Here is a 23,967-nt window from a genome sequence, read left to right as displayed (position 1 = left end):
GTTTGGCACCCAAGGAGCCTCACAGGTACTAACAAAGATAGTTTGTTTCAGTACGTAGGCTCCATAAACTAACTATCATAAAGAATTATAAGTAATCGTGCATATCATATACCTGCAGGGTACGAGTCGTACGCACCGTCGACGCGACCATACCGACGTTGGCTACACTCCCAATGTGTTGCCAACAAATCCGAAGAGACAGAGGCGTTCGAGGGATCCTTACACTTCTGGGTTTTAGTTTGTTTTGGTCAAACGAATATTGACATCCGAAACTTGCGGGGTTATTTGGTTATTTTATGTCAAACTTATGTCAAAACAATGAATATGTTATGTGGCAGCTTGTCAACTTGCTTCTTATTCGTTTCGTTGAGTCACGGCAGCACTGCCGGCGAGATTAAGTACCCTGCGTTCGGGAACCGGCAGTCCCGGCGTATCTGGACACCGGTGGCAATTTTTCGTAATTGATTAGTTAAAATGGTGCATAACAGTATTATGAAAGACGAAAAACTAATCATTGGCTTATCAAATTCTTTATTTGGCCGTGAAAAAACTCAACAATATACTGGCGCGACGTGTATCGATTCTACCATCCAGGTAGCCCGGGTCGGCGGCAGGCGCAACGGCAGGTGTGGGTGCTCGTGCGGTATGTTTGGTCCAGACGCGCCACGCAACACGGCGCGGCACTGCCGCGCCAGGGTCAGTGGCGCGGCAGTGCCGTGCCATGATGGGTGGCGCGGCAGGACCGGCCACGTCAGCGGCCCCCCGGCCGCCCCACGCCACGTCAGCCCTGTGCCGCGCCACTATGCATGGCGCGGCACAGACATTTGGCCGCGCCAGGGCAATAGGCGCGGCCAAAAGTGTTAGTTTTAAAAAAAATCGTCAGTGTTAGATTTAAAATTATATTCAAAAAAGGGTTAAAATTAAAAAAAAAATCCCTAGGGCAGTGTTTGGTTTGCTCTACAGTAGCAGAAACAGAAATAATATTAGTTCAAATCGAATGGCTTGCGGTAACATCCGTAGCTTTAAATCCATTACATTTGCATTACCAATGCTTCTGCTAACAAAGAGTACTAGTGTCTGTTATATTATTATTACTTCATTTAAAAATTCAAAGTACGGTTGCCAGTTGCGCTTGGGCAAGAACAAAGTAAACATAATGTCATATGTTTTTATCCTTAGAACTATGTCTAAGCAAATCACTAGATACAAGGTCCGTTACAAAATTAGGAGATACAAGGTCTGTTGCAAAATCAAGAGCTTGACTTAAAAAACATAGAAGAGTCGGGGGCTAACATACATGCTCATGAGAGGCTAGACCATCCGCAGAGACTTGGCAAACTCATATCGATATGGTCTCTAGTATGGTGAATTAAGGAACTAATAGTGCTTTTTGTCCCTCCTGTTGAAGACATGGCTAATGTTAAGGTTGCAACATCTATCTCTAGAATGATATGCTTCATACCAAGATGTGTTGCATGCTGGATTGCTTTGAGGGCTGCCATTGCTTCAGTTCGTAGAGTAGAGCACCCATATCTCGTAATTTCAGGCCGGATATCCCCACATGTGTCTCTAATCACAAAGCCCAGCCTCCTGGTAAATGCACCGTCAATATTTATTTTGTGATTGTCAATAGGTGGCGGCTTCTATGAGCATGGGATAGGTTTTGTATCGTTAATTCTTGGAATTGGGCGTCCGTCTGCCCGGACGCTTCTGTTAGTGGGCCACGATGACAGCCCAAATAACCCTCTCATCTCATCACCGTAGTTTCTAAAAAAATCGCAGTGGATGCGGCCCGCCGGGGCGGCCTCCGCCTGCGCTCAGCTCGCCGCCACCGCTTGCGCTCATCTCGTGCTCGCCGCCACCACCCGTGCTCGTATTGGCCGGGGTGGAAGCTACCCAGTACGTCGCAGTCGGTGTGGAGCTCGCCCGCGTGCAGCTCATCGCAGCCCGGGCGGAGCCCGCCCGCACACATCTTATGCTCCGCCTGCCCAGCTCGTTGGGCTGAGGCGGAACTCGCCCCTGCGCAACTTGCAACGGCCAACCTACCATGGCCTTCTTCACCGGAGCGGCGAGCTTTGCGCCATCGACGAGCTCTACACCGGTGAACTTCATACACGACGAGCCTCTTTTGACTCAAGCAGCAAGGAGATGTTGCGCTGAAACCGCATGTTGCAAGCATATGTTTCACGTGTTTCATATGTTTCAGAGGTATGTTACAAGTGTTTCACACGCATGTTGCAAAAGTATATCAGGATATTGCAATGGTTGTACACTTATGTTGCAAGCTTCTTTTTTCCAATGTTTCATCTATTTTTCCAGACGTATGTTGCAAGTGTGTGTTATTTGGATGTTGCATATGTTTCACACATATGTTGCAAGTGTTTTATCTAGATGTTGCGTATGTGTTTAGAATGGTTTTTAAGATGTTTCAAAAGTAGATAGGGTGTTGCATCTCCCTCCTCGCTTTCTGCTGCCTCGCCTCGGTGTCTCCCCCTGCTCCTCCTCCCAACACCGGCTGGGCATCCGCCGCTCCCTCGCCTTCTTTTCGATGTTGGTGACGTTCGGGGCGGTGCAGGCCGCGCGGGTGCATGAAATGGCGCGAAAACGGTCTACAGGCGCGGGCATCCGGACGTCTGGGCGCTAGCAAGCTCGTTTCACAAAACCACCTTCAAAATTAGGTATGGAGATAATTTGAATGGTTTTGAGAGTTAGGAGGAGATGTGTGTTTTGGACAAGGAAAATCAGACCGGAATAAAAGGTAAAACGAAATTTGTATCTTATTCGATTCTATCGAGGGGAACATAAATGGGTCAGTCAGCAGGAAATAAACGTTGTCGTGAATTCGGCCCGGCGCCCGTACAAAGACGACTTATCGTTGGGCCCAAGTTAATTAGTTAGGCCCACACGCACACGGTACCCGTTCTTTTCGCGTTGCACGGCGGCGCAGACCGAGAGCCATCGGGTTGGAGCGGGCTACGGCGACGGCGGCGGACCGACCGCCGGCGAGGGGTACAGAGATGAAGACGGTCAGCCTCGGCGCCTCCAGGCCCTCCACCGTCAACTTCCGCATGTACGCCCTCTCCCTCCCTCCTAGTCCTTTTCCATTAGAGAGACGCCTTGGATCGATTGCTGTGGGGGAAAGAGGGCGCCAGTGGCTGATTCGCTCCTCCTCTGCCTCCTCCGTGCTGCAGGCCGACGAGGGACAACCTCGTGCCGATACGCGTCGACGTCGAGGTGGACGGCCAGCGCTACAGGGACGCCTTCACCTGGAACCCCCGAGGTACCCGGCCTCGCTTCTCGCTTTTCGCCTCATTCATCTCCAGTTCACGTTGCGTTCTCGCTCGCTGCCTAGATTGACCCGCTTCTCCCTTGTGCCTGGCCGGCAGATCCCGACTCGGAGATCATCAGCTTCGCCAAGCGGACGGCTAAGGACCTCAAGCTGCCGGCCAATTTCGTCCCCCAGATGCTGCAGTCCATCCAGGTTCCTCTCTTTTCTCTTGCTGCTCTGTCCTGTCCTAACCTGCAAGGTGTTCTGTACTGCTAATGGTCAATCGACTGTATTGTTTTTTCGCGTAGGGGCAACTTGCGGAGTTTCGCTCCTACGAAGGGCAGGAGATGCAAATCAAAGAGAAGATTGTGCCTCTCAAGGTTTGTTTTACTGTTTCTGGGCCTGGTGTATTTTTATCCTCAGATGAATGGAGTTTTATGTACTCAAGTGAGAGCTTATATATATGGTGAATCCGCAGATTGACCTCCGTGTGAACAACACTGTAATTAGAGACCAGTTCTTATGGGTATGTACATGTGTGTTTGTGGTTTTCTGGAGTCCTCATGTCCAGATAATTTGCTTTAATGCCCATGTACTCTTGGTGGTCAGGATATCGGCAACCTTGATAGTGACCCTGAAGAATTTGTGAGGACGCTTTGTGATGATTTGAACATCACGGATCCTGAAGTTGGGGTATGCCTTAAACAATGTGGCTCTGTGTGTTCAGTGCAATGAACTGTTAATTCAACTAAAGCAACAGCTTTTGTGATGATGGTTTCCCATGTCAGCTGGCCTCTGTTTACACATTTCGATTCTCCGAAACTGTTATACAGGATGGATTACCAGATGATTTTTTTCTTCATATTTTCTCTGAACTTGCATTTGACTTTATTGTACTTGCAAGTCATGTAAAATGCTACCATTATTATTGTTCTCTTTTTATCTTTGTGATTTTCCATGGCTGCAGAATTGTGATGGGTGTAGTCATGAATTTGCTGTTGTATGAATATTTCTTGCACTGCTGTTCTTTTTATGTAAAATTTGTGCAGTATTTCCGAAAATTTAGTTCTATGCTGATGAAGTCTTTTTGTTTGATGTGCAGCCTGCAATAGCTGTTTCCATCCGTGAGCAGCTTTATGAGGTTAGATATAATTTTCTTTGTTAACTCTAGTGTAGTTCGCAATATCATGAAATCACTTTGATGTTCCTTTAGAGGCAGAACGTATAAAGTTTGTCTGTGGTTCCTTCACATATATTGTTAATCTTTTGTTTTTGTATAAGGCTTTGTATTGAAAAATATATACTTTGACTTCGCAGATTGCTAGTCAGAGCGTCTCTGTTATGAGAGAGAAACAAATGTCAAAGAAGGGAAGGCGAGCACCAGAATTTTCTTCAAATAGGTTTGTGGAGGAGTTTACTCATTTTCTTTTGAAAAAAAATGTAGGGAAACTGGATGCATACAGATGCTAATTAGCACATTCGAGCTAAATGTCGCCCTTCCTGTTTTGTTTCTTTATTTGTTATATGAAATTGATATGGTCATATTTTTCAGTAAAGCTGTGAACAATGCAGTGGATTTGTTCAAGTATTTTGGCAGCAAAGGAAGCGTCATCCGGTATGATCTTTTCTTCTAAAAACCTTGATTTGTTAATGATTAATGTAGTTTGGTTATGATGGTACCATTTACATCGTGCTGATAGGTTCACTATGTGTTTGAACTACTATGTTACTAGTTTACTGCCGTTTGGTGTTGAAATCGCCTTGATTCTGCTCTTTTTGGTGTATCAGGAAAAGGAAAGAATGGTACCTGTATGAGCCTGTTGTCGACGTTGTAGCTAGTGAGGAAGATGGAAAAGAGGAGGTTAATAATTCTAGTAGGTGAGGAAAGAGCTGATTTTGAACATTCATTATCAGAGAATTCGGTTTGGTATGGTGAACTACAAGAAAAGATTTTTTATTGAAGCCGTTATTTTGTGCCCTTTTTAGGGCCATGCTTGTCACAATAGGAAGAGAAAATAAGGATGCCTAAGCTGCGTGTCTAATTGACAAACATTTTTACAGCTGAAAGGACAATGTAACATTTACGTTTTTTTTCACAGGCCGAAGAAGAGAGCAGAAGAAGAGAAAGTTGCAAGTCTTCAGTCCCTTTGATTCAGATGCAGAACTGCAGTCCTGAAGGGGATTGTTGAACAAGATGCTGATTGTTCTAACAACGAAGGGTTTTCCTTCCAATCCCACTTCGTCGTGGGATGATCGAACAAGATGCCTTCCTGACAGTTGTCGTAGGATAGCTATATGTCTGTATGCCGTGAGTGTTTCTCCCTGATGCCGTGTCATGGTTAGTGCTGCTTGTCATGTAGTCAGAGGACAACCGTCCAGATGTTGTATACTCCTTCGGTATGCAGTTTTAGTGAAGGTTTCTTGGTCGCCAACGCTTGTTTCGTGTAGGTTTGCGCAAAGATCTCGAAAAACTGTTGTTAAATTCAAATCTATATATGGTGTTGCAACAAATTAATTAAAAAAGAGGTAGACCCAGTGCCGGAGGCTCCCGCATGAGTGGGGTCTGGGGAAGGGAAAAACCGAGACAAGTCTTCTCCACAAAATCTGTGGAGAGGCTGCTTTAAACCCATGACCTGATGACTCAGTGAGACAGATTTCACCATTGCACCAGGTCTGCGCTTCTGTTGCAACAAATTAATTAGCAGGTAATAAAACCTTCTATATTCTATGTAGCACCATGGATCGTAATTAGTATCCATGAACATTGTGTGTGTATGAATAACAAATCATAGGTTTTATTTTTTGAGAGAGGAAATAACAAATCATAGGTGGATTCCGCATGTGTGGTTGTAGGGTGTCATGGCTCAATTCTCAAGCGTAGCTTTTTTTTTAGCAAATTCTCAAGCGTAGCTGGCTGGGCGTGATAACCGGAGACGCTTGGGCCATCGTTCGTTTGGGCTAGAGGAGCTTGCTGCTCTTGTTTAATGCATGTCCAAAACTCAAGACAGAAAGCCTTTGAAGTAAAGGACTGTGATGAAATAAGTATACAACAATAGGCCTTATTTGTGGAGCCGGTAGGATAAAATGAGCAAAAATAATCCATTGGATCTGCTAGGAAAAGTTGACATCACAAACTAAGCTCAACTAGTTAGGTTACTTGTAAAATCTGCTCACCTTGGTTTTAAATACACTCTTCTTTACTGTTAGGCAACATGTTCGTCGACAGCGATGCACTTGTGATGATTTTGTCAATCTCAAGATCTACCGGCTTAATGTTTCGAAGATACTCGAGTAGAGTGTATGCATAGAGATAAGTGTGTGCATGTATGTGACCTTGTATCATTCTTTGTCTACACTGTGATTCATAAAAAAAAAATTGATAGAATAAAAAAATAAGGAAGGTTTAGTCCTTTGGGATTTCCATCTCTCTAACCTATTAGAAGCAATATGAAGGAACAAGAAACATGCTTTTAATACCAAATTTCCTCAAATAAACTAATAAGAACTTAAATATATCTAAGTAAAAAAGGGAGATACTAGTGCCCGGACGTCTAGACAGAAGCGCGTGTCCGGACGCCCGCACCACCTCCATCACACACGCCCACAGAAAACGTTGCGCCTGCCGCTCCTCCCCCTAGCCTCCTCCTCTAACTCCGTGACCGCGAGTCTGGACGCTCATGCGCCTACGGGAAACACCGCTCCTTCCTCCTGACCCTCTCATCTCTCTGCACTGGCGGGACTCGAGAGTCGCATGAGGACGAGCACGCCCTGCACGCAGGATCCTAGGTGCGTTGCGCACCCCGGTCGTCGGCCCACGGCTCACTGCACATAATTGCAACATAGTCTGAAGTAGATAAAACATTTGGAACACACAATTTCAACATGTGTTTGAAACATATGTAACATCCAAATAAAACACTTGCAACTTGCAACATGAAAAACACTTATTGCAACATAAGACTGAAACAGCTGAAACATTTCGAACATACACTTGCAACATATGTGTGAACCATGTGTAATATCCTGATCAAAAGACACATGCAACATACGTCTGAAACAGATAAAATATTTTGAACAAACGCTTGCAACATACCTCTGAAAACACTTGCAACATCCCGATCTACTTTTGCAACGTCCATATAAACACTCGCAACATACATATGAAACATCTTAAAATATACATTTACAACATATTGTGTGTGTGTGTGTGTGGTGGGGGGGGGGGGGGGGTCGGTGCCAGTTGATTCCGACCTCGGGGCGGGAGCCGACGGCACGCGAGCACCACCAGCACGGGCCACGCTTATGTGTGCCCTTGGCTCGACCGGGACTGACCGGAGGTGTGCGACAGCACCACCAACACCAGCAGAGGTGGGCAGCGCGCCGACGACACGGGAGCGAGCGGTGCTGGTGGACGCACGGTGGGTGGGACTACGGGAGCAAGGAGTGAGAGGCATGAGTGTCACGCGTGACGGGTAGGAGCGAGGAGCGAACAACACAGGATGAGGGCGCGTGCGGGGACATGGCTGTGTCGACGAATACAACGAATGCGGAGTGGGGCGGACGAACGGCCGCACAGCGCTGTGAAGCGTTCGATAGGCGAGCAAGTGGGGAGAAATTTTTGAGAGAGAGATGTGAGAGACGTAGAGTGGAGGAGACATGCTTGTTAGGCCGGTAGCGCGCAGACCCAGAAAGGCGACGTCCGATCGAACAGACGCCCGGCCCTAAGCATTACCGGTAAAAAAAACACAATTTAGCATTCATTAATAATTTCCCGGCTATGTTAATCGCGAGGGCCAGCCTCCTAAGAACCTTTTCGTAGCACAAAGTTAAATCGCTAATGTTAAGGACAAAACAGACTTACAACAACCGAAGTAAAAGTAAAAACTAAATTGAGCCCACAATTAAATATAGACCAGCAACAGCCTATACTAACGAGCGTCTGAATAATATGTTCACGGCCCAGATCATGTTCCAGCTTACGGCGCTCTGCAGCGCCGGGCTGTATCCTGCGTGTCCAACCTGGGCCCGGGCCTGGAAATGGCTGAGATAGGACCGTTGAGCTCTCGGCCGTCGGATCGGATGCCATTCCTCACTCTTCTCCAAGCGGCGGCGCCATTCTTCCTTTTCTCTCATGCTCTGCTTCTCCCCGTGCGAATGCCGACGCCGGCGAGGGTGGGCAGCCACCGCCGGTGCCACCGTGGTCCCTCTCGCCGGCGCTAGCGTGCTTCAAGCCTGCACGCGGTTCCGTCGAGGGGCTCCACTGCGGTGCCCTTGGGGCCGCGGATCCACATGCACACCACGCATGCAACAAGGCGGCGACGGCAGTCCAGCTTACGACCGCCGAGGCTCGCGCGCGCGCGCGCCGGGTCTGATGGCGCGCACGTGTTTGGTCAGGGCCGGCCGGGTGTGCGTGCGCATGGCAACATTCTGACGTCGCTCGTGCCGTTAAGGTCAGCTCCGGCCGGCTCAGGGGCGCCAATAGTCCACGTGCGGCGGCGGCTTCGACTCATGCCGCGGGCGGCTACACGGCGAGTAGAGGTGAGTTTGCTCAACTTAAGGTTAGGGTTACTGGGTAAGGTACTTTGGTATTGGGGAAATTTGGGGATTTTTGGGTCTTCGCTCGGGTTTTGCCCAATCCGCTCCTTATAATTGTTTATCCGGTCCTAATCGGTGGAAATCACCCTTAATTGCTTTTGATTAGGCTTATATAAGCCGAGACTTATGGTGTGATGATACAGTAAAGCACTAACGCTGAGTTCCAGTTAGACTGATGTTTTGAACTAATCATGCACAAAGCCGATACGTCTTAGGGTAAAACCTTACTGATGCATCTCGATATTTCTAATTTGGCATCTTAGAGTCTAATTTGCATCTAACTCAATCGGATTCAGCGTGTCAGACTTAACAGATTGGATTTGGATTTTGGAAATATTCATCCATAAACCAAGTTAATCTTAGGACCAATCTCAATACAAGCGTGTAGGACCAATCTCAATACAAGCGTGTAAAACCAATCTCTTGATGAAGAACTTGACGTAGATGCACATCAGCAGCCTCCTGGCCTGGCCTTATTGAACAGGAGTCGTGTTTCCCAAACCCTTAGCAGCGCCTAACTGATTGGTTAGTTGCGTTTATCCCGAAATCACCTTTGGTCTTGTTTATATACACGCTGTGGGGCCAGGGCCGGTGCCAACTCTAGATAACCCTTATGGTTGCTACGGATTGCGGCAAACCACTGACAGGTGGACCTAAGTTGTGTGCCAAGTTGGTCACGGTTAGCCGAGATCACATCCAACAATTGGCATGTTCCCTACTACAGTAATTGGTAACTGAAGTCCATCACAACTGAGATATAGTAAAGATAAGCAGTTTTGTTGTGACTTGTGAGACATATTTATCAACGAGTTTCTAACACTTTATGTGAAACTAATAAAGAGCACATGTAGATAGAATAGTATTATAGTCAAATTACATAGCGTGGACGGTGGCAGTCTCTTCCCGAGTGTAATCAAATCACACATACAGCTCCAGCAAACACGCAAATTCATTGGCTAAAAGTTTGAGATACACAAATGCTCTCATAAATAGAAAACCCACCGGCACAAGCTGCACACACCCAACCCAACTGCATACGTACGTACAACATACATTTCGTTTTGTTTTGGAATTCAGAATAATTCTATATATCAAGCAAATTAATACACTCAGTCGATGTGCAACTGCAGGCCAATACAATTCACATCATCATCAGCTAGTGCGCGGCTTCTTATTTTAACACGTTGAAGCAAATAATATAATCAAACCGAATGATCAATTTGGCCGATTCGACAGTGATAAACAAAGCAAAGCAACGCAAGCGATTGGCGGCACAGATAACACACCCAGCTAGCTAGCTAGTCGCACTTAATTACCTCAGGAGGGCACCCCTGACAGTTTTCTTCTTGTAGTAGCGAGAGTGGCGCATCTCAAAGAGGGAGTGGTGGTGGCCAGCATCAACCCCGTCCCACTCTAGCGCTTCCCACACCTCCTCCTCAATCTCCACAGTCGGCTTGCTGCAGCTTGCTTGGTCATCGCCGGTGGCGACGACGTCGACAACCGTTGACAGCCGGCGCATGCCCCAGCAACCGCTGATCTTGACTCTACGCAGCTTGGGTGTCAGCATCTTGACCACACATATCTGCAGCAGCAGTGGCAAGTCATGCAGGCGGATGGTGGTCAGCTTCGGGAACGTCACGCCGCGGTAGGCTATGTCCCTTCTATACCCATATGTCGTCTTCAGTACGAAGACATGCCTCAGCTCGCCGCAGTGGATGATGTGGAGTAGGTTCCATCAGCGTATAGCACAAACTCCAGCCTAGGGCAGGAGCGCAGGTGCAAGTGCCGAAGATTATCGAAGGAACGGGAATCACTTTTACCCATCCAGCTAGGAACAGGACTCTGGCTCCAGATGCAGCGGGCCCTGAGCAGATCCGATGCCCAGAAAGTCTCCAATTGGCTGAAACCATCTGAATCCACAGAGAATACCGCTTCCATGTTAGGGCACCGTTCTACACGGCACCACCTAACGCTGTAACCTCCAGGGAAACTACTAGCGATGGAGGCATCATGGACATGCAGGAACTCAGCATGGAACACCATAATTTCTCTACCAGCCGTGTACCTTAGTTCGCCCTCCAGGTTGTGGCTCCCTTGAACGACCTCAATGTAGCGATCCGCTGCGGATGCCGGAGGAAAAGGCTGTGGGAAATCTTGCATTGGGACGTCTCCACCCAGATCAGGGACATCCGGGTATGGGATTGCTGCTGGGACCTGATGACCAAGCCTCATGTGTTCACCAGGACTGAGTTCTTCCATCTGCTTCTCCTTGCAACTGCAGGTTCCTTCAAATTGTTGTGAACTAGCACTACTACCACTGTTCATGGATGAAGAGGTAAAATGGATGCTAAATTGGAAGTCGTTGTCACCGCTTCCTGTTGATCGGTTCTTATGGTGAAGTATTGGGAAGTGAAGGGACCGAACGAGCCTTGCATCAACTAGAACAGCATGCAGTAGAAAGCAGGATTTCTTCTTGCCATGGCCAAGGGATGGCTGCAGAGTACGACCTCGGATCCCAGTTCGTGTATCAATGCACAGCAACTCTAAGTTAAAACGGTCCTTGTCCCATGTTATTCCACGAAGATGCTCACAACCTAGTAGAAACAGTCGCTTCAGCCCTGGGACCTGCACCACCATGGTTTCAAAGTTGAGCATCTTGATTGCAGTTCCAGAGAGGTCCAGTTCCACAAGGTTTGGAAGCCCCCGCACGAACAAATTTTCTAATGAAGTGCAGCCTTCCAGGGAGATCTTGGAGGTTTTGGCTGCTTGCTGCTGCCGGTCATCATCTGAAGAAGAAGGACGCAAATTGTCGGGGGGCAAGTCAGGGCATGGTATCCAATGCTTGGATACTGGTCCATAGCTGTCAAAGCTGAAGGATCTGAGTGAGGAAGGAAGCCCATCAGGGATAACAACAGTTTCCAGTTCTTCACAACCATCAAGAAGAAGCACTTGAAGGCTACAAGCCTTTGATAGGCTAGTTGGCAGAACATTCACCCAAAGACTGCCAGACAGGTCCAGTATTTCCAACTTTGTCTTGTCCATAAAGGATGTGCTAATGTCTGCTAATGTCTCACTTTGTGACCTGGTAATTCTGAGCTTCTCAAGGTTAAGTAACCGCCCCTGCAAGTCAGTGTTGTCCGGCCAGCATCTGGCTCCTTCTACATGTAGCTCCCTCAGGTTAATCATGAGCTCCATCTTCTCTTGAGAAAGTATCTCATTCCAGACTGTGTAACGTAGGTCCAACACATATAGGCCACATATAGTCGCCCAATCCTCACTTCTATGACTACCTGTTGTATCATCTGAGCAATGATCCAATCCGAGGAACCGTAGGCACTGGGACACAAAGAAGGGAGGTGATGCAAAACTGAAGGTGCAATGACAGAGAATAAGCACACCAAGGTTTCTGGCATCCCTGAACAAGCTAGCTGGTAATGTGGTTGGCCCATTTTGTGTTTCAAATGCCAGGAAGAAAGAGGATGTCACTGCAGGTATAGACTGCATACGGTGTGCTTCTATATTCCTTGAGGTCACTGAAATCCAGCGGTACGGTCCCTCTTCATAGCCCCAGCCGCCCTCTTTAACAGCTCGCATATATGGAGGTCTCCTTGCTGACAACATGACCCTCGGAAATACATCATCAAGCACTGCATCATCACACTCCCATGTTATTATCTCACGGCCCAATGCGGCACTGATCTCCTTTGCAGTGTCCCCTTTGATGATTTCATCGCATATCCAATAGTTTGAAGCATGAGCAACCCAATCAAATTTGGTGGTTCTATGAAAATTGTGCTGTAGGCATAGTTCATACAGACAGCAGTCCTTGACCATTGTATTTGATGTGTCCATGCTTCGCATAGATGAGTAACCAGCTGCTATGGCAGCAGCCACGCAATCTAGCACATGATCATACACTTGCCAGAGTCCTGAAAAGCAATCATAGAACTTGTGTGTGTATCTAAGCTTGCCTTCTCTCTTAGACATGCTGGCCCTAGAGTTTAATGTCAGTGGCGACCCTCTGCTAAATGCCCATATCATTGCGTGGTTACGGAATTCCGAGAATGGAGGAATACCCATGCTGGACACATCAATCTCCTCATCGCTACCGTTAAGAAAAAGTATCAAGAATTTGCTATCCTTTAGGTTCTCATAAATCTCTGTAGCAACTCCTCGTATCACATCCCTAGAGCCTTGGTCTACTCCATTGAAATCATCCTCCTCATCTTGCTCATCAAACATTGCCATCGTTTTGTTGTCAAGTTTTATCTCCTTTGCAATGGTTCTCTGCATGGCTCTTCTACCATTCCATGCTGAGCAATCCAAGTAAACTATTTTGTCAAACCATATTTGTTCAGAAGGAGCCTCCAGATCTTTGAGAACTTTCTGTGCTATAGATCGAAGGAATGCCTTTGTCCCGAGTCCATCCCAGCCATTAAAATAAATCACTCGTACATTTGGACAAGTACGAAGGGTGTGAAGTAACGAATCCCGTTCTTCGTATAAGTATTTCCCACGCATCTTTGCCTGAAGTGCAAGAATTAATATAGTGCTATAAGCAAATGGTCTAAGGAAGGCCACATTATTTCGTTACAGCTTCAACTAATTAATTCATATCATAAATGCATTATTAAGCTGGCCAAGCGTTTAAATCCATATATGTACATAACATTTTAAGTTATGACCTAACCAGCATATATAGAGCTATTGCCTAAAAACTCATTTCTGCAGAAACAACAGTGGGACGTCTAGTTTCTGATGGTTATTTAGAACCATCTGAGGAAAGTTATCTCTAATGGCTTTAAACTGTTGTTAGCAGCCTAAGCTAACAAATGATCGAAGGGACGTCTTGTTTCTGAAGTGCAAGAATTAATATAGTAAGGAAATGATCGAAGGGAGGCCACATTGTTTCGATACAGCTTCAACTAATTAATTCATATCACAAATGCATAAGCTGGCCAACCATTTAAATCAACATATGTACATAACATTTTAACTTATATGACCAAACTAGCATAGAGCTGTTGCCTAAAAACTTGTTTATGCAGATACAACAGTGGGACATCTTGTTTCTGATGGTTATTTAGAACCATCTGAGGAAAATTATCTCTAATGGCTTTAAGCTGTTAGCAGCCTAAAGTTAAGCCACAGTTGTAGAACGTCTCTATCGCAGATTATCAATAGCTCTCCCAATACCAAATTACAAATCTAACTTAGCCCATCAACCCTTGCTCTTGCATAGGATAGAATCTTTGGAGAGAAAAGTGATAAAAGTTAATTGATTTCGGTACCTACAACTAATTAAAATTGATTTTCTTTGTGCGCGTGCACTCTATCTTATTGTTCATTTGTAAACAGAACACTACCTCTGTCTAAAAAATGAAGACATAGAGTCACTCAAAGTCAAACTATCTTAAGTTTGACCAACTTTATATGAAAGAGTAATATTAGTCTATGACATCAAACAAGTATGTTATGAAAATATATTTCATGATGTATATAGTGATACCAATTTGGTATCATTTGGTCAAACTTAGAGTAGTTTGACTTAGAACAGACTTATTTTGAGACAGAGGGAGTACACATTAGATTCCTTGTAATCTATATCGGTTTTGATAAATTAAAAAAAAACTCGACTGGGGGGTTAAGACTGCCCCCGCAGCATTACAAATAAGGACCTTCTCACCCGGTCAAGAAAACCCCCGAACCCCTGCCCTCACCCTTACACGGTGGCTTTCCGTCGCCCAAGTGAGAATTGGGCCGGTACCCCCCCCCCCCCAGTGCTTTGGTTATGGGGACGGACAAGGGAATTTTTTTAATCTCAGCCTGAAATTTGCTCCCACGGGGAGTCGAACCCAGGACCTGAGGAGTGCCGCTGGGTCACATAACTGTTTGAGCTAGGCGCCCTTTGACGGTTTTGATAAATTACATATTACTATACATGTTTCACCATCTATATTTATATTCCCCATTGCCAATTCTTCACGTGTCTCCAGTATGTGTATTTAGCTAAAACCTTGGCTTAAATTTTGTTAGCTCTTCTTCCAACATGCATCATGACATATGAGTTTAGATTTTGGCTTTCAAAGATAGATTTTATTAGTTTCTACTATTTTTATCCACATATTAAGTTGAAACTCTAATGCTTATTGTATTTTTTTTTCTTTTATCAACATTGCTTTTGTATTTTGTTAAGAAATGACCCTTGGTCTTAGACTACACTCTTAGTTACGTCAATGTCATAAAGATAATCATTCATTTCATCTTGCACCATGATACTTAAGGTGTTGAATTTTTTATAGCAAAGAATTTTATGTATTGTAGTATTTTTTCTAAGAAAATAGAGTGCTTATAGTTTAACTACCATAGTGAATATATTATAGTGTTAGAGGTCAAGATGTATACACTTTCTGAAAGTCGCTGGTGATAGCCTCGGATACCACCGTCGGTTTAAAATCAGAGGTGATAAACTTTATTCCTGCCAGATCGGGTTCCATCCGGCAGTGCTATTGTTACCATCACCGGCGGTGCTATTGTTACCATCACGGGCGCGTCGGAGTTTGGTTTGGCGGAAATTGGTTGAATACCATCGCCGGTTTGGAAGACGATCCAACGGTGATGATGGAGGCATCAACGTCGGCCTTGCTTATGATCCGACGTTAATGTAGGTACCAGCACAGCCGGTCAGCATTCGATCCAGCAGTGATAATAGCTACATCAACGTCGGTCTGGCGTACTATCCGTCAATGATGTCTTGTCCATCACTGCCGCGCTTGAGTTTGATTCGACGGTGATGTCTTGTCCCTCATCGCCGGTGTGATGTTTTTAAAGGTGGTGTTGCCACTATCATCACTGTCGGTTGTTTCCATATCACCAACGATTTGGATAGGCAGGCGGTTATACTGCAATTTTCATAATACAATTGTCGTGTATTGGGTGACTAACAAGAAGTGCTAGATGTTTTCACCGTCAGCGTATGATAAATTGATAATGACGGCGAAGACCGGCACTGTCTCCACTGCCGGATCGAACGTCGAACCGACAGTGAAAACGTTCATCACCGCTAGTCAGTCACTCTTTTGTGCCCCATCTACCTCTAAACCAGTAGTGAAATGCATCACCGCCGGTTACGGTGAAAGTCCCAGCGCTGATCAAGCTTTTTGTAGTAGTGGGATGTGACCCCTGCATTAGGGTTTTCTAAGTACCTTAAGTACTTACCCGTTGTTTATTTATAGATGAAGAGCCTGAGTACTACAACTTCACGACCGTAGCATATGAGATCTTAGGATTGGCTGCATGAAAAGAGTGGAATATTTTTTACAAAAACTATTTTTTGAAAACCTTTATCCTATCTTATCCCCTTTTTTATTGTTTACCCTACATAAATTCTATCTACTTTTGTTGAAATTGTGTTCTTCTCGTACTCACTTTCCCCTTTCGAAGTTTTCAATGACGGAGGATGATTGGTTTTGCTTCGACTGCTTGATTGCTAAGGATTTTCCTTGGCTTTATGAGAGACACTGCGGCATCACTATGGATACATAGGGCCTCCACTGTACTACAAATTAAACGAAGGTATTATGAGAAATTTGATGGATTCAAGATCTTCTTTTTAGTGTTTTGTCAAGGTTAACATGGATATGGGGTTATGTCGTCAAAGCCTAGAGCTTGATGGTAACACAAAACATAGAGATTTATACAGGTTTAGGCCCTCGTGGTGAGATAGCACGTACTTTATGTCCTATGTTGGTGGATTACATTGCTTGTGTTTGTATGTAGACGAATGATGTGCCCATAGTATCATACCGGAGTTTAGTAGAGTTTCATAGAGTCAGGTCGTTGTAGTTGTTTGGGCGAATACTGTGTGGTTTCTGGGCGGTTGCGTCCGTTGTGTGTGTGATACTTCAATCCCTGTTCATTTCGTAGAAATTTGGTTTATGTTGATGCTTATGTTGATTTGTTGTGAGAGTAAAACACTGTTCGTTCGTTGAAAAATATTGCTGAAGTAGTTCAAGTGAAGGTTCTCTCGTGCGCTCTCTAATAAAGCTGGGCTAAGCCTTTGATCTAAAAATACACATGTAGTTTTGTCGAATGTGGAATAAGATAATCTGGGATTACTATTCATACTTTCCGCCGTCCCCTGCTGCTTACTCAGCGGAACTAAAATAGCACAACATGTGGTACTTGTTTTCATACGTTCTGTACACTACAGCCTTCGATAATGTGAGAGATGAAGAGCATTGGCTGAAAGAAATGAAAAGAATGTGAAGGAATAGTACTCACGACGGTCGACGCAGGTGAGCAACAATGTGCTTGGTGTGCAAAAGACCAATCAAGCAAGAAAGGAGGCGCAAATTAACAGGCCTAACCCATGATCAGTTCATTATTTCGTCACCACCTGCGAGCAGAATACACACAAAGAACGGCATGTTATGTTGGTGCTAGATTCAGTCACAATGCACGGCGTATTTGTTTCCCCGTAGAAAACATGCGTGCATGGCAACAGAGAAGGGGACGGACAAGTATGTACGTATTACTATACTACATACCAGCAGCAGGTTTTGATGATGAAGAATGTCGACGAACACACGGAGCTAGCTAGCCAAGCGAGAGCAGCCTAAGATCGATGCCCAGGTGACCAGGTCTAATTAACAATATGATGGTCTATTAGAGGAGTATATCCGATGGACTCATATCTGGGACTGGGAGTCGCAAGAAGATAGGAAAAATTTAGAGCAGAGATGTGCGATGGGCCTAGCTAGTAGATGCATCAAATTTATTTGTAGCAGAGAGAGATGGATGTGGTTTGCCCTTGCGGCTGGGTTTTAGTTTGCGGCTTTTGCCTCTTTTCGCCAAAGAACACGCGAAAAGCTGGGTAAAGCTCCTTACGGCAGCTCCTTTAATTTCCCTCTTTATTTATTCCAATATATATGATGAAAGTCATCATGTGCCCTCTACGTAGCTTTATTCGTTCACGGTGGGCCAGGATGTCCGAATAGGTCTTTAAGCTAAGAACTTTAGTAACTAAAAAATATACTACTTAAAAAAAAATTTACATACACAGGATTACACGTTATATCCCTCCCCATCTCTCTCTTTATCCCTCTATCTCTATCTCAATCAATATCTATGTCCATCTCTATCTCGATTTCTATCTTTACTACTACTGATTCAAAGGGCTCCGCTCTACTGCCCTGCGTGGACCCCCTTTTCTTTAACCTTGTTGCAATGAGACTGTTCATAACTGACTCTTTTTTTTATCATTTCGCTAGATTTGTTTGACTGACGACTGTGACGAGGGAGAAGAATGCAGAGAGGCGAGGATACGTGTACACGCCGCAGATGCAGACAATTAAAGAGCAGTTGTCTGACCAATCCCAGCAACGTGGGTGGCGATGGCGACGACGACGACGTGTCGGCCTGGCCGGTGCCTGTCAAGACGCCAGCGCCATCGGCATCTGATCTCGACCAGGTAGCCCAGCCCCTGCCCAAGGTCGCATTGCATTGCACGCGTCCGCGTCCTACCATGGCGTGTGGTGAGTGAAAATTTTCGTATTTTGGTCTCTTTTGAAAACAATTTTTAGAAAAATACCAACGCCAAAACATTTTCTGAAAATAGACTATTTTTAGGCGTCTTATCACATGACGCCGAGATATGAGGCTCGGCGTCGTGTCACTCGACGCCGAGGTACTGCCACGTCACGGAAGACCGGGGTCGTCGTCGACACGTTGGCGCGTGGGTCCGAGACGTCGGCGTCGTGTCAGCCGTCGCCAAGTACCCAACCTCGGCGCGGTCGGACCGAGCGCCGAGCTCTGGCCCCATCCGGAGCGCGGCCCAGGCGGCCCAACAAAGCACGGTGGCCCAGCAGCTCGGCGTTGGGTCACTTAACGCCGAGACTCCAGACCTCGGCGTGACCCGACTCAACGCCGAGGTCTGGACCCTTTAGGCCGCGCCGAGGCCCCTTCTTCTTCCTCCCTTCATTCTGAAACCGCCGGCCTCCCTCTCTCTTCTCCCCCGCGCCGCCAGCAAACCCTAACCCCCAAAATCGACCCCCGGTGCCACGATCTTGGCTCCCAAAGCTTCCTTGAGGTAATGGTCCCTCCCCTCCTCCATTCTATCCACGTAGATGTGCTTACATTGTCCCTAATCATATGGAATCATGGTTGTTTGGTGATTTGGTATATTTGTGTTTGCATTTGCAAAATGTATGGCTAAGGATGATTGAGTGCATTGTTGTTTAACTGTTTTATGTGATGAACATGTTAGGTTAGTTTGGTTTCTAGTTATTTTGGTCATTAGGGTTATTTGTTTATTGTAGGTGTCATTAGGGTTAGTTATTTGTTGGTCATTAGGGTTACTATGTATTTTATTTATTTGTTGGTCATTACATTTCAATTTGTTATGACTAGAAATGATTATGTTGTTGGGGTTGAAAAACGATGAAATGATATATTTTAGTTTCTACTTATTGGATTGAAATATATTCATATGTTACACTACTTGTTGTGTGATGGCTGTAGATGGATAAATTAGTGAGGTTGCATCATGGAGGCCGTATTGTTAGGACAAGAGATGATAGTTTGGAATTTCTGGACATGTGTGAGGAGTTGTTGATTTTTTCTGAAACACCATCTTTGACCCAGTTAGTGGAGCGAGTGAAGGTTAAGTTAGGCTGGAATGAAGGAGACGTGCATGTTCAGTTTGAAGGTGTCATAGATGTTGGGTCGTCGAAGGGTCCTCGGATCAAGCGGTTGCTCAAAATTACAAACGAGTCTGAATGGAATGATTACAAGGCAGTTGTATTGGCCTCAGAAGTGCGATCTTTGGATTTAGTAGTAAGTAAGGAGTCCGGCTTAGGAAATGATAACTTCGAAGCATGGCCATCTTCCCCCGCTCATATAGGTTATGGTCCTTTGCCTGAAGAAGAAATACTTGTCACACAACTAGGCTACGGTGGAGATGAGGAAGAGAATCCGGTTGCCGATGGTGAGGGCAATCATGATAGTGATGAAGAAGATGATGATTATGTAATTGTTGATGCAGAAGAAGGTTTGGACGACGCTAGCGGAGACTTATCTATTGAGGATGAGCTTAGCGACGAAGATGATCTTAGTAGTGAAGAAGACTTTGGTGATGCTAGGGCTACGAACCGTTTTGACATGGAGATAGCTGGAGATGATGAGTCCTTCATAGAGGAGATAGCCGAAGACTCTGATGACGATCGCCCTGTTGGTCGTCTGAATTTAAGGGAAATAGAGATATTGTCTAGGGTCTTGCCTTGGAGAGATCCACTAGTTGGTGATTTCGAGGACCTTAGCCATGGTCATAGGGCAGTAGCTGATGGTGGGCCAAGTGATACAACTGTGCCTGATGTTAGCGGTTGCCTCATCATACGGAAGGGCATATTGTTTGCTACCATAGATGAGTTGAAATCATGGTTGCAAGAGTACTCCATTGTACACAACCGACCTTTTAGGGTCATCAATTCATTCAAGGAGAAGAGGTACACTGTTGCTTGTGAAGAACAACAGTGTGGTTGGAGAGTATGTGCTAGGAAGACGAAGGCAGGCAAATGGAAGATTACCTCAGTGAAGCAACCACATGTTTGTGCCACTGTTGAGGTAGAAGAGAACCATCTGCAGCTCAATTCTAGGTTCATTGCAAGGCAATTATGCCCCGTGGTGAAGCATATGCCAACCATTACGGTGTCTGCGTTGGTTGAGATCATCTTCCAACGGTACAATTACTATGTCAAGTATGGGAAAACATGGAGGGCAAAGCAGCGTGCACTGGAAATAATATTTGGAAATTGGGAAGAAGCTTATGAGCGCCTCCCTGTAATGTTGAACGCAATGAGGGCCGTAAATCCTAGGATGCACTTCGAGTATTTACCTAAGGAGGGTGAAACAAGAAATGGTAGCCAGGTATTTGGAAGGGCGTTTTGGGCGTTCGGGCAGAGCATCGAAGCATTCAAGCATTGCAGGCCCGTCGTCTCAATTGACGGGACCTTTCTTACAGGGAAATTTGAAGGCACAATGCTTATTTGTATTGGGACAGATGCAAAGGACCAGCTTGTGCCATTGGCCTTTGCGATTGTTCGGAAGGAGGACACGGATAGTTGGTGTTGGTTTCTCAGGCTAGTAAGACAAATGGTAATTGGTCTGGGACGTGATGTTTGTGTGATATCCGATAGGCATGCTGGCATTCTGAATGCCGTAGAACAAGAGATTCCTGGTTACGGCCAAATACATCACCGGTGGTGCACCAGACACCTTGCTCAGAATCTTATAAGGCATGATCACACAAAGGACAACTTCAAATTATTTGAGGAGATTTGCAGGCAGCAAGAGGTTCAATTATTCAAAGACAAGTTAGATGCCCTGAAGTTAGCCACAAATGTTGATGACAGGCAATTCTTGAGCGAGTTGATGGCGTCGAAGGATAAGTGGTCACTTGCATATGACACGGGTGGTTGGAGATGGGGCTTCATGACTAGTAACATGGCAGAGATGTTCAACAGCCTTCTAAGAGGTTGTCGTGGTCTGCCTATGACTGCTATTGCCTCATTCACCTTCTACAAGTTGAATTCTTGGTTCGTTTCGAGGAAGAAGCATGCGAGGTCTCTATGGACAGCAGGCAAAGCTTGGCCACTTTTAGCATCTCAGGAACTAGCTTTCTCAAAGAAAAAGTCTAAACGACAGAAGGGTTCATGTTTCGATCCGATCAACCATGGATATGAGATTCTAGAGGGTGGCGGAACTAACATTGGTGGTGAAGACCGGGGTGCTCGAAAACATAAAGTAGTGATCAATGAGAACAAGTGTACGTGTGGAAAACCGATCATATACCATAGGCCTTGCTCCCACATGATTACAGCCTGTCGCCTTAGACGTGTTGACCCTGAGGTCCCTCCCCGTATGGCCGCGGAGTTCTCTTTGAGGAACCTAATGAGCACCTGGAATCCTTAGTTCGAGCCATTTCTTGACGAGAGTCAATGGCCTACTTATGATGGCCCCAAGTATGTGGCTGATCTTGGTTTACTCTAGAAGAGTAGAGGACCTAGGCGGCGGAAGCGGTTCAGGATGGACATGGACCGAGCCACGAAAGGTAGATCAACCACGAGTAAGGTTGGGAGACATTTTGTAGAGGACACCCAAAAGAGCCGTTGCTCTGGTTGCCATAAGCCGGGCCACAATAAGAGAAAATGTCCTAAACTACTTAGACAACAGGTATCCATCAAGCTAGCTACTAGAATTGCTTTGTGTAATGGTACATTGGTTTACTTTTATTTTTTTTATTTTTATGTTACTTCGTACCACATACACATGCTTTAACTTATACTAATGGTTTGGCATTGCTTATGTTGCAGGATGGATCGGTTCCCCCTTCTTGATCCAAGGTTCGATGAGCACCACCGGGCTCGGAGGATCGAGAACGGAGAGGTATATTCAACAATTTGTATGAAAACATTGCATTGTTCATGTTTTGCTCTATAGTCCATGCTCTTTATAAAGTGACATGAACTAATACTTTTTCATGCTTGTTTTTTTTGCAGGTTTTGAATGTGCTGAGGCCAATGACACATGAGGCCTCTACGACCATGGTCTACGACGAGAGGTACATGCCCCTCCTGAAGCTGGCGAACCTTGCTACCGTTGCTCGTGTTTGTCGTCAAGGCACGCCACCTTTCAACCCAGTGGCGCTGACGACGTTGATAGATCGGTGGCGTCCGGAGACACATAGCTTTCACCTACCATGCGGGGAGTAGACAAGTTATATTTATGTTTGTATGTTTGTTCCTGCAGGAAAAACCGCTTGTTGGTTCGATTTCAATCCCCTATTTTTAGAGAGACTCAAATCTTTTTTTCAGTTTGGGAATCAACCATAGTACATGAAACTTAGAGGTAGGTAAACTGCAATTTATGAAATAGCGGAGGCACAACGATTACAGTCACATCAAAAGTAACAAATGGCATGTCACAAACTAAACCTAGCATGCCTTAGGAGATTGAAAGAAACAAGTGATACAGACATTGCAAAGGGTACACACTCACATAAAAACTAACAAGGGCATGTTGCAAACTAAACCTAGCATGCCTTACGAGATTGAAAAGAACAACTCATACAAGCATTCCACATTCGGATTGACTAACAAATGTTGGTCCTAATAATGCTCCCACATATTGAACTGAGTTGCGCCTTCCCCATAGTATCCTCCAGTTGACGGAGGCGGTGGTGGTGGCGGTGGCGGTGGAGAAGGAGGTCCGTCCTTCTTATGGTACGGGCACTCGCAGTACGGATTATTGCATAGTGCCTCCTCTGCATCATTGCTGTTGTCGTCGTCCGACTTGTCCCTGTTACCACTTCTAGGGCCATACTCTAGGTCAAAGATGCGTCCCTGTAGATATGTGATGTACTGTTGATGGGGATAGATAGGAGGAGGGTCGACCCATCTAGTGAAGCCACAGTTATCTGGACAGCTTGAATCCTGAAAACCCATCTACCAATAAGTACTAGTAGAAACCAAATGCAAATCTAAAAAAGGAGAGAGTTCAAAGGCAATACAAATCCTCGCGGGCATCTGAAGAAACGACGGCCTCCACCGTCACAGTCGTTGTACATCTGCACAACGCAATCCAAACCGTGGCGGCATTTTGGCCAATCTTCAATGCGCTTCTCGTATGATCTAAGAGGTCTCTCACGGGTGAAGTCACTCTTCCTCTCCAAAGGAAATTCCTCTATTGGTTCTTCAAAAGAATCAGGACCCAGAGAACCCTCCCACACAATCGGAGGTCCCTTCCTCTCCCTCCGCCGAAACCCTTTCCACTCGAGGAACCTCCGCTCGACATTTGCTAAAACTAAACCAGAAAACAATTTGTGTGGATGTGGAGCAAGACATGGAGCACTATATATAGAGATGAAGGCAGGTTCACCATGAATGCTACTTGACAAAAAACATGTGTGCGTACTCATTTATTGAATCTGCAAAGGCTAGATGCTTCATCTGAAAAGCCTACAACCATGACTGGTCATTTCATCTGAAAAGGCTACACCTGTGTTTTGTCACTTCATCTAAATGCAGTACATCACTCTGATATTAATT

At 45.6% G+C, this 23,967-nt stretch overlaps 2 protein-coding genes and 1 pseudogene across 4 annotated transcripts; 2 read left to right on the top strand and 1 right to left on the bottom strand.

Annotated features, from left to right (window-relative positions):
- Positions 1-2,910: 2,910 nt before the first annotated feature.
- Positions 2,911-5,792, top strand: LOC136512818 (chromatin structure-remodeling complex protein BSH). Its single transcript, XM_066506818.1, has 11 exons — positions 2,911-3,070; positions 3,192-3,280; positions 3,387-3,481; positions 3,577-3,648; positions 3,747-3,794; positions 3,878-3,961; positions 4,371-4,409; positions 4,586-4,668; positions 4,821-4,883; positions 5,057-5,146; positions 5,368-5,792. The coding sequence occupies exons 1-11, from the start codon at positions 3,018-3,020 to the stop codon at positions 5,417-5,419; spliced, it is 768 nt and encodes a 255-aa protein (XP_066362915.1). The 5' UTR covers positions 2,911-3,017; the 3' UTR covers positions 5,420-5,792.
- Positions 5,793-8,385: 2,593 nt separating this feature from the next.
- Positions 8,386-22,704, top strand: LOC136513650 (uncharacterized). Of its 3 annotated transcripts, XM_066507617.1 has the most exons (5): positions 8,386-8,806; positions 16,307-16,438; positions 18,136-18,335; positions 22,234-22,306; positions 22,420-22,704. In XM_066507617.1, exons 3-5 carry the CDS (start codon positions 18,259-18,261, stop codon positions 22,630-22,632), a joined length of 363 nt encoding a protein of 120 aa, XP_066363714.1. In that variant the 5' UTR covers positions 8,386-8,806; positions 16,307-16,438; positions 18,136-18,258; the 3' UTR covers positions 22,633-22,704. The 3 variants fall into 3 exon arrangements, 2 of the variants coding, with proteins under 2 accessions (XP_066363714.1, XP_066363715.1); XR_010773403.1 differs by lacking the exon at positions 16,307-16,438 and having other exon boundaries at positions 18,136-18,399; XM_066507618.1 differs by lacking the exon at positions 16,307-16,438.
- LOC136513651 (uncharacterized) lies at positions 8,817-17,570 on the bottom strand (annotated as a pseudogene).
- Positions 22,705-23,967: the final 1,263 nt, after the last annotated feature.

The sequence above is a fragment of the Miscanthus floridulus genome, chromosome 16 (assembly GCF_019320115.1).
Source record: "Miscanthus floridulus cultivar M001 chromosome 16, ASM1932011v1, whole genome shotgun sequence".
In the NCBI taxonomy this organism is placed as follows: Eukaryota; Viridiplantae; Streptophyta; class Magnoliopsida; order Poales; family Poaceae; genus Miscanthus; species Miscanthus floridulus.
The sequence above is the reverse complement of the archived record's forward strand: the minus strand, read 5'-3'. Positions and strand labels throughout refer to the sequence as shown.

Bases quoted from the DNA above. Each gene is read 5' to 3' on its own strand.
- LOC136512818 (XM_066506818.1), top strand. From the start codon at position 3,018: ATGAAGACGGTCAGCCTCGGCGCCTCCAGGCCCTCCACCGTCAACTTC. The intron at 3,071-3,191 runs GTACGCCCTCTC...TCCGTGCTGCAG, and splicing joins TCCACCGTCAACTTCCGCAT to GCCGACGAGGGACAACCTCG. The intron at 3,962-4,370 runs GTATGCCTTAAA...TTTGATGTGCAG, and splicing joins TCACGGATCCTGAAGTTGGG to CCTGCAATAGCTGTTTCCAT.
- LOC136513650 (XM_066507618.1), top strand. From the start codon at position 18,259: ATGGCGACGACGACGACGTGTCGGCCTGGCCGGTGCCTGTCAAGACGC. The intron at 18,336-22,233 runs GTAGCCCAGCCC...CTTATGTTGCAG, and splicing joins CGGCATCTGATCTCGACCAG to GATGGATCGGTTCCCCCTTC. The intron at 22,307-22,419 runs GTATATTCAACA...TTTTTTTTGCAG, and splicing joins GGAGGATCGAGAACGGAGAG to GTTTTGAATGTGCTGAGGCC.